Genomic DNA, 15,672 nt, shown 5'->3' with positions numbered 1-15,672 from the left:
ACTTGCCCGAACATGCGTCCGAAATCCACTATCGCTCGCATACTCGAATGCTCTCTCCTGGACAGCGACGCATTTCACCGCCAATTCGTCAATACTGCAATGAGCTCAGTGCTGACATTGTGACTACTAGCTCAGCACGTCGCTCTACCTGGGCAGGGGGGAAAGGTGAATCGAGTTGTGAGCAGATTGTAGATCATTGATCACGATTAAAGATTAATATTGTTTAAACTGAGTCTCACATGAGGTTAAAAGCGGAAATCGGTCACAGGCATGAAAATTTTCCGCGAAAATTTCCACAAGCATTGTTGAACAATTAGAAAAAGGCGAGAGAATGGAGGAACCGGGGTGCATTTTCCGAACTAGTCGCTAGGTGAGCTCACTATAGAGTATAGTCAGATCCTGATAGAGTCAGATTTGTTGGTCGTTCTTAGTGTACGGTTTTGCCAGAGTCTCATTCTGTATCAGTTAGTGAGCAAAGTGGCGTTGAGAACTGTTCTTGATCTACGTTCGTTTGAACCTAAGCTGCTGCTGCTGCATGTTGACTGTGTTGATAACGAAGTGATAGATTCGTTGATTCCCTGAATACTGGATATTTTCCATCACAGAGTTCTTTCCCGGAGAATAGTCCTGACCCAGGCTGTCTGATAAATTTTCGACCCGAAAATTGTGTCATAAAATTGAATAATCTCTGACTTCATCACAGAACAAAACACATGCACTGATGAAAATCGAGGATCGAATTCATGCCTTATTGCCAGTTGCATCATCATCGTCTTCCGACACCCCCTCTAGGGAAAGAATGAAGTCCCACTCCGCGGGAGTAACACGCTGAACTGACAACCTGGCCGTGGTGAACAGACCCATCGAAGAAAGCTGAGGAAAGCACACGGCTAAGTTCTCCAGAACTTCTCACGATTCTTCACTTACCTCCTTGTCACGGTAGGCCTTCAGTTCATCAAGTGAGATCTTCCTACTAAGTTTACGAATGAATCTGAGATAACGATGTGAATATATATCAAATCTCAATTACTGCATTCAGAATACCAACCATTAGTGCGGTGTGGGGAGGAAATATGCACATGGTCAACTACACGTGTCGGTGACCACATGAAAATGTTGAGGAAATTCTCGTACACCTCTGACCGAAGTCGTATATAAACTCCCTCAGTTAGTAAGGAAACTTTAATCTCAGCTAAGAAGGCGAATATATATCCTTTTACTGCATTAGTGGATCCGGATTCGACAACGGCTCGCTACAGGGAATTACTGTCGAATGGATGCTGCCCTTGGCTGTTCGCGGTAAGCGATACACTTACTTGATATCAACCATATCCCATTTGGGTTCCTCCTTGCCACTTCTCGGATCAAAATGCGGGTTCTTGGGATCGAACTGGGTATCATCCGGATAGGACTCTCGGACCACCTCCACAATACCTATCACCACTCAGTTACCAATCATAAAGCAGCACACCACCCCTACCTACTATACCAGGGGGTTTGCAATTGGAGTGGTAGAAGAAGCCCTTGTCGCCAACTTTCATTTCTCTCATCAGATTCCTCGCCTGATAGTTCCTCACCCCATCCCACTCAGCCGTGCCGTTCGGACTAGCGGCCAAATCATCAATGCTGAACTTCATGTCCACGCCTTTCTCAATACGACTCTCCGGCTCCGACTTGAACAAATAAAACATCTCCCCATCACGAGGCACCGTCTTCACCGACACCTTCCTCGTAGTAGGAGCTGCCGGGAGCGCGATGGGAGAAGACGTATCTTGCCGTTTTCTCTTACCACCCATTTTGAACGACACTGGCTACAAGTCCTCACGGGAAGATCGAACTCGACAGTACGAAGCTTCTGAGATTTTCGCTAACCTCAGCCACTCAAACTACAGTGTAAAAATAAGAACTACTGATCAATGAGAAATATGAGAGTAAATATAAAAGATAGCTCTTTCGGTTAGTCCTGTTAGATTCTTTCGAATTAGAAAATCTGAATCACTGCAGGGTCGATTTCGGTTCCGCTCGTTCTTCACAATCGCGGAATCGCGGTGACGTCAGTTCGACCGCGAAAACTGCCGGGAGGGTACCCGGAGCTGACTCGTTACGAGGGCTCTGAGGAAAGCAGTATTCCCAATTCAAGATGGGAGGTCACTTTGTTCGTATCTCCATCGATATCATCATCATCACCAGCAACCGACGGGTTGGGAGTATTGTTGCAGCTACTGCTACCGACCGTAGTAGTAGTCGTCCCTCTCTTGGGGGCTTCCTGCCTCCTATTTCCCTTTGATCGTTCGATACCCACCGGAGCTGCTGCCTACGAGCGAAATCTTCACCGTGCGTGAAGATACTCATTCATTGACTCGTCCTACCTCCGGAGGCTTCTCATCCGCCAACGGCATCGGTAGGGCGACAGGATTCCCTTTCAGCTCCTAAGAACAAGTCTATCGTACCACGAGTTGTCCAAATCGATCACCAGGGCGCGCGCGATATCCTCACCATCTCGTGGATCTTTCCAATGCGAATGATTTGATCGATGTATTCACGGCATTTAGGGCAATGGCGACCTCCAACAGCAAGATTACATCCAACATAAATACTGCAAACCTGAAAACATAATCGATCATAGGATCGATTTCAAATGCGCGACCACAGCATCTACCTGGCAGAAACCTCCGTGATTGCACGGAAGCAATACGCAATCTCCAGGACGATCAAGACAGATGCTGCAGGGTAGTAAAGCGGCCCTGATCGAAATCTTGCAATCTTCCATTTTCTCAACGTTTCCTACTTTTGGGAATCTTCCGAGAGTTGAAAGCCGTGGACCGCTCCCCTTTGACGAGGCAACGTGCAGGAGGGATCTTCAACGACATCCACACCGCGATCGCCCAATGGATAGACGATTACTCGATTGACTGATCTGCCCAAGGAGTGGTATGAGACTCAGTCGAGGTTAACCTCCTACTCGCAGACTTCACAGAGAAAATTATTCGCCTCTTCCGGGATCTTCCTCGAAGCTCTGCATATACCGCATTCGATGTCGATACCGTCCATCACGATATCAGCACCATCTCCCTCCTCTCCATGCGCCACCAACGGCACCGTACTGATAACAAAATTATATGCAGCCGGCTGAGCGATGCAAAACACGGTGGTATACTACGATGGTCTGTCTTTCCTGCCGCACTTGAAAAAAGAGAGCTTACGAAGGAATGTCGGCATGCAAAAAAAGCTCAATACAATCCCTACGAGCACCGCTCCGCTAAGCTCGACCAACAATCACAAAACAGGGCCACGTCCAAGTGAAACTTATTGAGTTATCCTCCATCTCGAGTCGAGATTCTCGATTCAGAGGCGCCTCAGAAGAACCACTCCCAGACAAACCACAAGAATCCATCAAGAACTCACTTAGTCGCTCAGCCTCCGTACCCAACGTTCGGGCCTCGATGATGTGTCCCAAGCGAATCCGCCCTGAAAAGATTGAACGCAAAGCACAAGTCGATCTGTAGCCTCCCACTCATTCGGTCAAGTTTCAGGAGAAGACACTCGTGGTGGCGAAAGAGAAAGTTTAGAGTTCAACAGTTGACCAACCGACAACTCGTTACCATTGAAGGGTATACTACTGATGCAATTGCTTACCTCAAGTTCTAGGTCTTTTATTAACTCGGTCATTGGACTCGTTTACGCCTGATAACCTAGCTATCATTCTATTCCTATAACAGTGGTACAGCGAAAGGCTCAGGACTGAGCTTAAGAGGTTACATCACTATGTATCGGTTACCTAGTATGATAACCTTCACAATGACATGAACATTGAAAAATTGCATCGTTTTCGGCGAAACTTTTCGGTTGGCATGATCGAAATTCGTTTTCGCCCTTCGCCCTTCGGCATTTGCAGAAGTTCTGATAAATTGTATAGTACGTCCGTGAAGAACTACCCGACAGGTCAATTTGCTGAGTTAGATTGATCATGGAAGATATCATGGATGCGTCTCTGCGCACAGCGAAGATTTCGTTGGTCATTAGATACGGCATTCCCCAGTGGAGATTCAACGAGGTTGTGATGGCGTTCTGTCAGCAACTAGAAAGGAATGGAGCGCCTGTTCCGCGATGGAAAGAGACGGGTGGGTTACTAGACGTACCGAAGGAGAGGTGAATTAAAACGACACATGCCGGGATCGAACCGGGGACCTGGCTCTTCTTAGCATTACCTATCAACAAACTGCATCATTGTTGATGACGTTCGGCATCAGGCCAGCGGAACAAGACTTGGAGAGAAGAGTGAGAGAAGTTAGCGGACGCAGACAATTAGGTGAAAATTATCATCTCGATCAAACATTCAGATGATAATGCAAATACCACGAATACGTGACTTCAGTCGTGGATATGTCTATAACGGCAATTCGGTCAACGAGATTAGATTATGATGATCAGCTACCATCGAGCCCATTAAATGACAAAACTTTCTGGTATAATTGGGGCCCAATTATACCAGAAAGTTTTGTTTATGGAGCCCAATTATTGGGCGAGTTAATGGTCGCTGTAGCAGCGTTTAACAGTCCAGTGTCGCCGGCCAGCGTCGACTTCATTAAAAGCACTGTGCATCGTTAAGCCATAACTCGAGGTCCTTTCGATAATCGAATTAGTAGGGATCGATTGCTAGAGCACACTCATTTACGGTTAAAGCCGACTTCGGGTACCCTGTTCGGAACCTCACTACCATCAACTTCGTATCTCAGACTCAGCCAAACACATTCGACTGAATGATTCAGTTTGAATCTTAAGCAGGTGACTGAGCTTGTGAAGGAGTCGCAGCCGTTAGACACTTTCATCAGTCGGTGGGTAGCGGAGCTCAGTGAGTTTCATCAGTGAGTTTCACCCGACTCATGGGAGAGTTCGATCACTGAGATTCATTCCGCATGAACAAGCAGTGATTGCAACCTCGCGCGGTTCTTGGATTCCGAAAAGCACGCGAAAACGGGGAGAAGTGAACGCAGAAACGCGCAACGCACATCGATATAGAATGCAGAACCACGCTAAGAAAGTACCAACATAGTCGATGATATAACAGTGACGGTGAGAGTAGTTCCATCCAAACAAGCAAATGCTTCTTGTATACCGATGCAGCACACGTTGCATACATAAGACACCTGTCTCACACGAACGATTATGGTTTTTAATGTTGTGCGATCGCTGTTCCTACATCGCGTGTTTCGAAATTTGAGCATGAAAACTCACCCAACTGTGTTTAAGTTCAATGCTGGAAAATATACAATGTGAACATCACAAATATGATGACTACTCCGAGCAAATTCGAAATTACGGTTGCAAGTTATCGTCTGATCAGACCACGAGTCCAGGAAAATATTCCCCGTCCTGCTCGAGCATGATATAACTACAGGTTCCGGCCGAACGGTTGGTGCGTGCCTAAGCGTACGATCAGACTAGAATGTCAGGAGTTATCTTTCATACTATCATGTTAGTACGCTCGGCATTCTTATCGACACTACTCGTATACGTCATGGCCTCCGGTAGAGCTGCCACCAACCGTACGCTGGTCACGATATCTTATCGTGGGGCCCGACTCGACATCCGTCATGTACCGAATATGATGGCACAGGCCATCGCTGGTTCCGGTGGAGAGACATACACCCTCAGTCAAGACGACCGTGAGTGTGAGCGATGCTTCGCAAAAGATGGCATGGTGTATGACTTGAAGGCGATAGGGATACAGATTGTAGAGTCTCAGTGCTCAGTTGGTCACAGTCAAATTCTGAACTACTTGAGGAAAGCCGAAGATATGCTAGGTATTGAATTTCAGTGTGAGCCCGACTCCGAGGTAAGTCTTATCCCGTACCCCCCGTCGCATACAACCCAAGGATCTGCTACTTGTACTGGCGGCAATCCGGTTCTCGGCACCAACGACCCCGGCTCTTCCTGCCAGCGTAATCTCGAGGTCATCCACATCGGTGCGGCCTGGCGAGCAGCTCGCTCGGCTGGACGTGAGCTGAAGGATGTCGTCCTAGCCATCAGTGACAGCGGTGTTGACATGACCCATCCTGATTTGGTCAATCAATTCTGGAGGAACCCAGCTGACAACTCTATCGGTTACAACTTCGTAACGAACACTACGGATGTTACTGATAACTATGGCCATGGTACTCATTGTGCTGGTATCGCGGCCGCTCAGACCAATAATAGCATCGGCATTGCAGGTGTGGCGAATATTGATGGGTCGGTGCCTCATGTGAAGCTGATGATATTAAAGTTCCTTGATGGTTTTGGATATGGCACTATTAGTAACGAAATGAGGGCCCTCAACTTCGCAGTTGAGAATGGGGCTACAGTGTCCTCCCATTCGTATGTCGGTGCTTACACAAATTCAGTTGAAAGAACTGGTTTCAAGAACGCTGCTGCTGCTGGGCATGTTGCGGTTACCGCTGCCGGTAATACAGGAGCCAGCCTGGACAATGCGCCATATTATCCTTGCTCCTACGCGGAAGACTTCACACCTATGCTCTGCGTCGCTGCCAGTACCTCTGACCCAACCAAGACCGTCTCTATGGCTGACTTTTCGAATGCTGGCTCGGTTACGAAGATCGCCGCTCCCGGTGTTGATATCTACTCGACGATGCGATTTGAATCATATGGTTATATGAGTGGTACATCGATGTCGACTCCTACGGTTGCCGGTGCCGCGGCTTTACTGGCTACTTTGGGTCTCAAAGGCCAGAGTATAACGGACACTATCATCAATTCTAGGACAGCTGGTATACCCAATAAGTTCAATCTGCCTGATATAGGAGAAGTGGACGCTCTCAAGGCTGTTCAAGAGGCTCTTAAACAAGTTTCCAGCCGCTCCTTCCGAGGTGAATAATCCCTCCCTCCAAAGTTACGAGCTCCGAACATCATCGAGCCAAAAAATCTTGTCTTTGACGTTTTCCGTGACGTCTCTCGCTTCATTTTCAGACTTTATCCCCTGTCGTTCTATCTCATCATTGGATTATCTCAAAGAATTTTTCAACAGATCGATAAGTTCCGTTGCTTGGTCCGTTGTTGGATCTTCCTGCTCGAAATCAATGGTTGTTGAAAACCTAGCCGATATTGTCACAATATTATTGTGCATCACAGGAAGATTTTCAGTCTTGACAAAGAATAGGTTACAGAATATTTATCCATGTTTTGGGTTCCATTGATTGGTCATAGTACGACTTACGAGTGACTCACGACATGCATGAAGCTTCTCCGTCGGAGAATCTCTGATAGGCGCCATTGGTGTAGAATAGTAATACTGCTGTAGTATATATCAATTACTATTGCTGGTTACTTCATACGATTGGAGACCCCCATTCACGACAATCCTAAATCACGGTATTGACTTGCATTCCTGAAACGCATCGCTTAAGGGACTTCTCGTTCCTGAATCTCCACGTATGCACCTAACTAATTCCCCTACTTATGCATGTCATATCCCAGTCCGTCACGAACCGCTGGCATAGCGGCCCCGTCAGCCGGATGGAATTCTGAATAGTTTAGTCCGCCGCATAGGGCAGCTATGTCAAACCTATTCGTTCCGTGATCCCCATTGAATGGGGCCGTTAGGCCAGCCACGCATTTACCCGTGAGCCCCATTGAATGAGGCCGCTATGCCAACCACGCATTTGTCCAGTGTGCCCCCCTAAATGGGGCCGCTATGCCAACCACGCATTTGTCCAGTGTGCCCCCCTAAATGGGGCCGCTATGCCAGCCACACATTTGTCCAGTGTGTCCCATTAGATGGGGCCGCTATGCCAGCAACACATTTGTCCAGTGCGACCCATTAAATGGGGCCGCTATGCCAGCCACACATTTGTCCAGTGTGCCCCATCAAATGGGGCCGCTATGCCAGCCATACATTTGTCCAGTGTGCCCCATTAAATGGGGCCGCTATGCCAGCCATACATTTGTTCAGTGTGCCCCATTGAATGGGGCCGCTATGCCAGCCACACATTTGTCCAGTTTGCCCCATTAAATGGGGCCGCTATGCCAGCCACACATTTGTCCAGTGTGCCCCATTAAATGGGGCCGCTATGCCAGCCACACATTTGTCCAGTGTGCCCCATTAAATGGGGCCGCTATGCCAGCCATACATTTGTCCAGTGTGCCCCATTAAATGGGGCCGCTATGCCAGCCATACATTTGTCCAGTGTGCCCCATTAAATGGGGCCGCTATGCCAGACATACATTTGTCCGGTATGCCCCATTGAATGGGGCCGCTATGCCAGCCATACATTTGTCCAGTGTGCCCCATTGAATGGGGCCACGAAGTATGACTGAGACGAGACTTGTTCTCTTACCCCCAAGTATAGCCCCTCGCTCTCCTCTAAGAGTCAGAGCTACTCCTATTGATACCGGCTTTGCTGAGTCTTACCTCAGGGAGCTTCAAGCCAATCCCCTTCTCGCGTTGCCTCGCATATGATTTGCTCTTCTATTCTTCACGAAGCGACTCTTTTCCCTGACCTGCGACCACTCCTGAGAAAGCCTTGTCCCGTCAATAACAGACCGAGCCGATCTTACCTGCTCTGACACTAGTAGTAAGATACTACTACTAGACCAAGATGACGACTCCTCTTTACCTCCTCCTTGCTTCGGAGTGAGACTCACCACTGAATGATACACGACATAGTTTCCTCTTCCATAGATACGCACCAGAGCACCACGTATTACACGATCGTGATACCCCAACTATGTTATACCCATGGAAAGTAGCAGTGCTGAACAATAAAAAAATCTGGAAGAGAAGAATACCGACGGGTGCATCTTTAGAACCTTTCGAGGACCGCTAGGTGCTACTAGCCCAGGAAGAATCAACAGGGCATCGTCCTTTCTACAAGATGCTTTCTTCGTGGGTGACGGAAGCCCGTTCGGGAGGGTCGTGGACTAGAGCGATAACATGCATTGAAAACAACTTGAAAACTCAGAAAAAGCTATAGAAAATGATATAATCTCAACTGAATCATGCGAGATCACACTCGTATCTTCCATCATCAGATATTACTCCTAATCTTCGGTACAATAACCACTCCCGCTGCAATGGCTCCTTTCACAACATCAGACTTCAGATAGTCCATAATCTCCGTTGTGCGTGATGATATCTTTTCCACAGCCGATCCCTTCAACACAGGTGCTCGTTTTGGCAACTTTCCTCCTGGGGAAAATAAATTCGGATTTCTTTCAGCCTCATCTATCGTTAACACAGGAGAAACACACGATTCTCGAAGATCAAAAATGCCCATCCATTCCTCCATACTCTTTCCTTTAATAATTTTCCGAGTCCGTTTGATCAGCCCCGGCCACCGACTGGAATCAACATAGCCAACAATGAATTCCTCGTCATCTTCCACATGCATACCCTGCAGGAATTTCTGATAGAATTTCCGTTCAATCGCTCCCACCGCGAGATGCCTACCATCGAGCGTCTCATAAACGTTATAAAAATGACTTTCAAAGCGCAATATTCCTCCGCCGTTTTTCCGCTCATTTAACACAGGCGTTTCTTTCGCAATCATACCATACAAGAAAGTCGAAAGATAGGCTACTCCGTGAACCATGTTACAATCAATAACTTCACCTGTTCCAGTTCTATCTCTTCGACGCAGCGCCAATAAAACCCCCAAAGCACACATGAGACCGCCTCCTGCGAAGTCTGCGAGGAGGTTTATTGGTGGGAGTCGATTTGGTAAGAGATCCAAAACGCCGCTAGCTGCAATATAATTAATATCATGACCAGCATATTGCCGTTCAGGAGTATCTTTCGATTGGCCATATCCCGTCAGCTGAGTGTAGATGATTCTTGAGTTGATATTCTCCAATACTTGTGTTGGGCCGAAACCAAGGTTGTCCAAAACTCCCGGGCGATAAGGATCAATGAGAACATCCGCTGATCGCAGTAATTCTCGGATGATTTTACCTCCTAAAGCGGACTTGATGTCAATTTTGATATTTATTTTATTTCCTCTATCGAATACGTCATAATGATCATCACCAATTCTGTCAATTCTCACAACAGTAGCACCGAAATCGGCCAAGACCATACCGCAGAATGGCGCAGGAGCGAGGCCACCAAACTCGATTACAGTCACACCCGATAGAGGTGGTAAGATTTGATTGGTCATCATAATGAAGAAGGAATGCTGATGAAGATTGCAGTAGCTAAAAACGCTATTGACAAATCGTGGTAGGTTGCGCGCTCGCCCCAATCTTGACAGTTTAGTTGTTCGAAACCTCCCACCTCGTGCTATGCTCGTGCCGGTGATATTGGTCCAATGCTACTGAGTACTAAACCAGGAGTAGATATTGTGGTAACTTTATACGTGGTAATTCTTTTCCCGTTATCCATTCTCAATGAGCACCATCGAGATAGGCTCCATTGACTCCTCTGCGAACGATTCTGAATGCATGCTTAAGTGAGCGTGATCCTGCTTCCTTTGCGTGCTAGTCTCGATATAAAGTGTAGCTGAGAGAGCACCACAACTCGTTACCATTGAAGGGTATACTACTGATGCAACCGCTTACCTCAAGTTCTGGGTCTTTTATTAACTCGGTCATTGGACTCGCTTACGCCTGATAACCTAGCTATCATTCTATTCCTATAACAGTGGTACAGCGGAAGACTCAGGACTGAGCTCAAGAGGTTACATCACTATGTATCGGTTACCTAGTATGATAACCTTCACAATGACATGAACACTGAAAAATTGCATCGTTTTCGCCGAAACTTTCCGTTTGGCATGATCGAAATTCGTTTTCGCCCTTATTTGCAGAAGTTCTGATAAATTGTATAGTACGTCCGTGAAGAACTACCCGACAGGTCAATTTGCTGAGTTAGATTGATCATGGAAGATATCATGGATGCGTCTCTGCGCACAGCGAAGATTTCGTTGGTCATTAGATACGGCATTCCCCAGTGGAGATTCAACGAGGTTGTGATGGCGTTCTGTCAGCAACTAGAAAAAAATGGAGCGCCTGTTCCGCGATGGCAAAAGACGGGTGAATTACTTGACGTACCGAAGGAGAGGTGAATTAAAACGACACATGCCGGGATCGAACCGGGGACCTGGCTCTTCTTAGCATTACCTATCAACAAACTGCATCATTGTTAATGACGTTCGGCATCAGGCCAGCCGAACAAGCCTTGGAGAGGAGAGTGAAAGAAGTTACCGGACACAGACAATTAGGTGAAAATTATCATCTCGATCAAACATTCAGATGATAATGCAAATACCACGAATACGTGACTTCAGTCGTGGATATGTCTATAACGGCAATTCGCCGAATTGCCGAAGTGAATTCGGTCAACGAGATTAAATTATGATGATCAGCTATCATCGAGCCCATCAAATACCAAACCTTTCTCTGGCATAATTTGGCGAGTTAATGATCGCTGGCCCAGTGAACTCTAGACTAACAATCCAGTGTCGCCGGCCAGCGTCGACTTCATTAAAAGCACTGTGCATCGTTAAGCCATAATTCGAGGTCCTCCCGATAATTGAATTATTAGGAACCGATTGTGAGAGCATATTCATTTACGGTTAAAGCCGACTTCGGGTACCCTGTTCGGAACCTCACGACCATCAACTTCGTATCTCAGACTCAGCCAAACACATTCGACTCAATCTCAAGCAGGTGATTGAGCTTCTGAAGGAGTTGCAACCGGTGAACACTCTCATCAGTCGGTGAGTCGCGGGTGAGCTCAGTGAATTTCACCCGATAACTCGGTGTTTTCATCTGACTTTAAACATTGGGATTTTTTATCTGCTCGAATGACATCACATCATTTCCGATGGTAAAAGACGGAAACTTTCCGTCCTCTACCGTTGACCTCGTTAGGCTCCTTGAGGCCTTCCAACACGAGGATGTGACGGAACGACGCCGCAGACCGGGGCAATCAGCGATGTTAGCAAAAGCATCCAGGAGGACGATTAGTGGAAAGAGGGGCAACTCGAAATTTGATGCGACCAGAGGCGACAAGAGGTGCTCAGACAATCTTGTGGGTGTCGTTGCCGACTGTGAAACACAATGATCATTATCTGACGTATTTGGCGTGAGATGGGCACAGGATGAGGATGAGATTCAGCAGATCTAACATAAGGCTCGACACGATTCGTAGGCTTCTTTGGTTCTTTTTCTAGTGAGGAAGCCCACGGCCCTTCTGGCTTCATTGAAGTTGATGATATCATTGAAATATTGAGCGGCTGGAAGATGCGACCTGAGGAAATCAACGAGGCATTAAGAGGACTACTGACTGCCGATGGTGAGCACCGAGACAATAAGTAGTTGTAGTGTTTGACAGCACAAACTGTCATATGCCACTATCAGCAACAACACTCCGATGAGGCTGGATTCGAGATTGAACTTGCAACTCGTTTGTAGATCGTGCCGCACTTGAGTAGCGCTATGCTGTCGTTGAACGAAGATTTGCTGTTCTACCTCTAATCGCGATAATTGCCTTGTGAATGCTCCCATCGAACCGACCTTTCACCCGCTTCAGAATGCAAATATTTTCTTCGAGAAAGTTCGGAAACCCGGGGATAACTTAGCTCTTCGATAACGCTTACTTGGTATCACCAAGAATCCAATATATATTTCATAAGATGTTCCATCGCGTTGGTCTAGACTGGCCCTTGAACACTGCATGGAATGAGACTGAGCGATGCGTTGTGTTGTCGAACAGGTAAGATGGACTATCTACGATTCATAGAAAATATCTTCCGTATGGAGTTGACACTCTCTTCTAGCATGTAAATCGGTTATTATTGCTAATAACGTGTTGAGTGGTATAGTATAGATGGCCGGGTTGACGTTACGAACCGTCACCGAGATAGACTCCATTGAATCCTCTGCGGACGATTCCGAATGCATGCTCAAGTAAGTGTAGTCCTGTTGTCTGCGCGTAGTTGCCTCGATATACAGTTTGGGGACCACACCTCGTTGCCATTGAAAGGTATGCTATTGATGTAATCTCTTGACTCACATTCTAAGTCCTTCGGTTATTGGACTCATTCACGCCTGATATACTAGCTATCAGTCTACTCTCATTACACTGGTACAGCGTAAATCCCAGAAGTCGAGTTGAGAGGCTACATCCCTATGTATCACATTTAGTATGATAAGCTTCACAGTGATATTAAATTAGTGTTTTCGTCGTACCGGAAAATAATAGCGCTTTCGGTTGACACAGTTCAAGTTGGTTTCCGCCGTATTCACCGAAGGTCTTGAATGGTGAATTGTTGTTCAGTACGTCCGTGAACAACTACCCAACAGACTGATTTCGCTGAGTGAGATTGATCATTGAAGATATCATAGACGTGTCTTCGCGCACAGCGAAGATTCTGTTGATCATTAGATACGGAATTCCCGAGTGGCGATTCGAAGAGGTCGTCATGGCGTTCCGTCAACAACTTGAAAAAAACGGAGCTTCTGCTCCGCGATGGAGAAAGACGAGTGAATTATTTGACGTTCCAAAAGGGAGGTGAATGAAAACGACAAATGCCGGGATCGAACCGGGGACCTAGTGCTTCTTAGCATTACCTATCAACAAACTGCATCATTGTTGATGACGTTCGGCATCAGGCCAGCTGAGCCAGATCTGGAGAGGAGAGTGGAAGAAGTTACCGGATACAGACAATTGAGTGAAAACTATCAACTAGACTCAGACGATAATGCATATACAACAATTACATGAACTTCATATTCCTCGATGACGACACTTAACGAGATTAAACTACCAATCAGTGGACAGAACGATAGTGTTTTCTTGTCTAATATGGCAAGTTAATAGTCGCTGTAACCGAGTCCAACAGTCAAGCGTCATCATGTGATTCTACGATGGGTTTTTGAAAACCATCGTGGAATCACGCCGAAAATTAACGCCACATTGGTCGCATTAAAATAATGGGAGCCTTGCGCATCGTTAAAATATGATTCGAGGTTCACCTGATAGTTGAACTAGTAGGGTTGGCTTGCTAGAGACTTCACGTAGCCTGTTCGGAATCTCACGACCATAAGCTTGATATCTCAGACTCAGCCAAACACTCTCGACTGAATCTCAAGCAGGTGATTGAGCTTTTGAAGGAGTTGCAGCCGGTTGACACTCTCATCACTCGGCGAGTGGCCGAACTCAGTGATTTCATCTGGATTCAAATATCTAAGCTCATACCGTTTCCGACCGTAGAAGACGGAAACTTTCCGTCCACTATCGTTAACCGCTGATGAGGAGTTTTTGAACTCGACAGGCTTCTTGAGGCCTTCCAACACGAGGATGTGACGGAACGACGCCGCAGACCGGGGCAATCAGCGATGTTAGCAAAAGCATCCAGGAGGACGATCAGTGGAAAGACGGGCAACGCGAAACTTGACGCGACCAGAGGCGACAAGAGGTGTTCACCCGACCTTATTTGGTGTCGTAGTCAACTACTGAAACTCTGTAGATGATAACTACCTGCCGTATTTAGAGCACAATAGACGCAAGATGCGGATGATATTCATTGGAGTTTTTACCTGTTACATGTCGAACACCGGTGAAAAGCATATTTCACATTCCACTTCGCGGAAAAACATCTGACCGGCCAATATCCCGTTTTTTTCAACTGGAATATTACGCCATTTCTCATGAAGCAGGCGAAACTCCATTGGACAGACGAATGGGCTTGACACAATTCGTAGGCTTCTTTGTATTTTCCTTAGTGAGGAAGCGCACGGGCCTTCTGGTTTCATCGAAGTTGATGATATCAACGAAATACTGGGTGGTTGGAAGATGCGTCCTGAGGAAATCAAAGAGGCATTGAGGGGACATCTGACTGCTGATGGTGAGCATCGAGACAATAACTGCTAAGTTGAAGTGTTTGACAGCACAAACAATAGGATATTATGGCCCAGCAAAGTGCCACAAAATATTATATACCGCTATCTGCAACAACACTCGGAAGTTGGTCTAGAGGTTGAGCTCCTCTTCGATTGAACTTGAAATTCGATCATACGTCGTTCCTCGCTTGAGGGGCGCTATACTGTCTCTGAACGAAGCGACAGTTCATTTGGTGTTCTAAAACCTATCGCAATAATTGCCCTGTGAGTTCGTCCCGACGACCCTCCACCTACTTTAGGAGGCAAACATTTCCTTCACAAGAAATTCGGACTCCAGAGGAAACCCGGGGATAACTCATCCATTCGATGATGATTAGTTGGCATCATCAAGCATCCAATATTCATGCCATGAGATATCCGATCTAGTTTATGTAGATTAGCCCTTGGACACTGCATGAAATGAGAGTGAACGATCATGTCCTGTTTTGTCGGACAGGTAAGATGGACTATCTACGATTCATAGAAGATATCTTCCGTATGGAGTTGACACTCTCTTCTACCATGTAAACTGCTTATCATTGCTAATAACGTGTTGATTCAACACTGTTGAACGGTTGGACGAGTTTACATCACGGACCGTTATTGCTGCGAAGGATACCGATGAGAGCGAGGCTCACACATGGCCTAATGACGTTAATAAAAGAGATAGTTGCAGATCATGAAAATGAGTCATATTTTCACGCTCTTTCAAACTCGTTTCCGAGATCTCCCCTGATCGAAAAATCCCTACAAGCATTCCCGCAGATCCCGAATGAGCGGCAGCGAGTTCTAAGC

The 15,672-nt window shown here is 46.6% G+C and overlaps 4 protein-coding genes across 4 annotated transcripts; 1 reads left to right on the top strand and 3 right to left on the bottom strand.

The window, feature by feature from the left end:
* Positions 1-741: 741 nt before the first annotated feature.
* On the bottom strand, positions 742-1,796 carry Pmar_PMAR025541 (conserved hypothetical protein; the record flags this gene model as incomplete). The annotated part of the gene is made up of 4 exons (XM_002765154.1): positions 742-873; positions 928-991; positions 1,317-1,434; positions 1,481-1,796. 4 exons carry the CDS (start codon positions 1,794-1,796, stop codon positions 742-744), a joined length of 630 nt encoding a protein of 209 aa, XP_002765200.1.
* A 199-nt stretch (positions 1,797-1,995) lies between these two features.
* Pmar_PMAR025540 (hypothetical protein) lies at positions 1,996-3,219 on the bottom strand (the record flags this gene model as incomplete). Its single annotated transcript, XM_002765153.1, has 8 exons — positions 1,996-2,112; positions 2,153-2,314; positions 2,370-2,429; positions 2,497-2,604; positions 2,660-2,744; positions 2,789-2,917; positions 2,963-3,103; positions 3,161-3,219. 8 exons carry the CDS (start codon positions 3,217-3,219, stop codon positions 1,996-1,998), a joined length of 861 nt encoding a protein of 286 aa, XP_002765199.1.
* Positions 3,220-5,451: 2,232 nt separating this feature from the next.
* Positions 5,452-6,874, top strand: Pmar_PMAR025539 (Intracellular alkaline protease, putative; the record flags this gene model as incomplete). Its single annotated transcript, XM_002765152.1, has 1 exon — positions 5,452-6,874. Exon 1 carries the CDS (start codon positions 5,474-5,476, stop codon positions 6,872-6,874), a length of 1,401 nt encoding a protein of 466 aa, XP_002765198.1. The 5' UTR covers positions 5,452-5,473.
* Positions 6,875-9,023: 2,149 nt separating this feature from the next.
* Positions 9,024-10,154, bottom strand: Pmar_PMAR025538 (Alpha-methylacyl-CoA racemase, putative; the record flags this gene model as incomplete). The annotated part of the gene is made up of 1 exon (XM_002765151.1): positions 9,024-10,154. The coding sequence occupies one exon, from the start codon at positions 10,152-10,154 to the stop codon at positions 9,024-9,026; it is 1,131 nt and encodes a 376-aa protein (XP_002765197.1).
* Positions 10,155-15,672: the final 5,518 nt, after the last annotated feature.

Source organism: Perkinsus marinus (assembly GCF_000006405.1).
Source record: "Perkinsus marinus ATCC 50983 genomic scaffold scf_1104296975596, whole genome shotgun sequence".
Taxonomy (NCBI): Eukaryota; Perkinsozoa; order Perkinsida; family Perkinsidae; genus Perkinsus; species Perkinsus marinus.
This window is presented reverse-complemented; position numbering and strand designations above follow the sequence as displayed.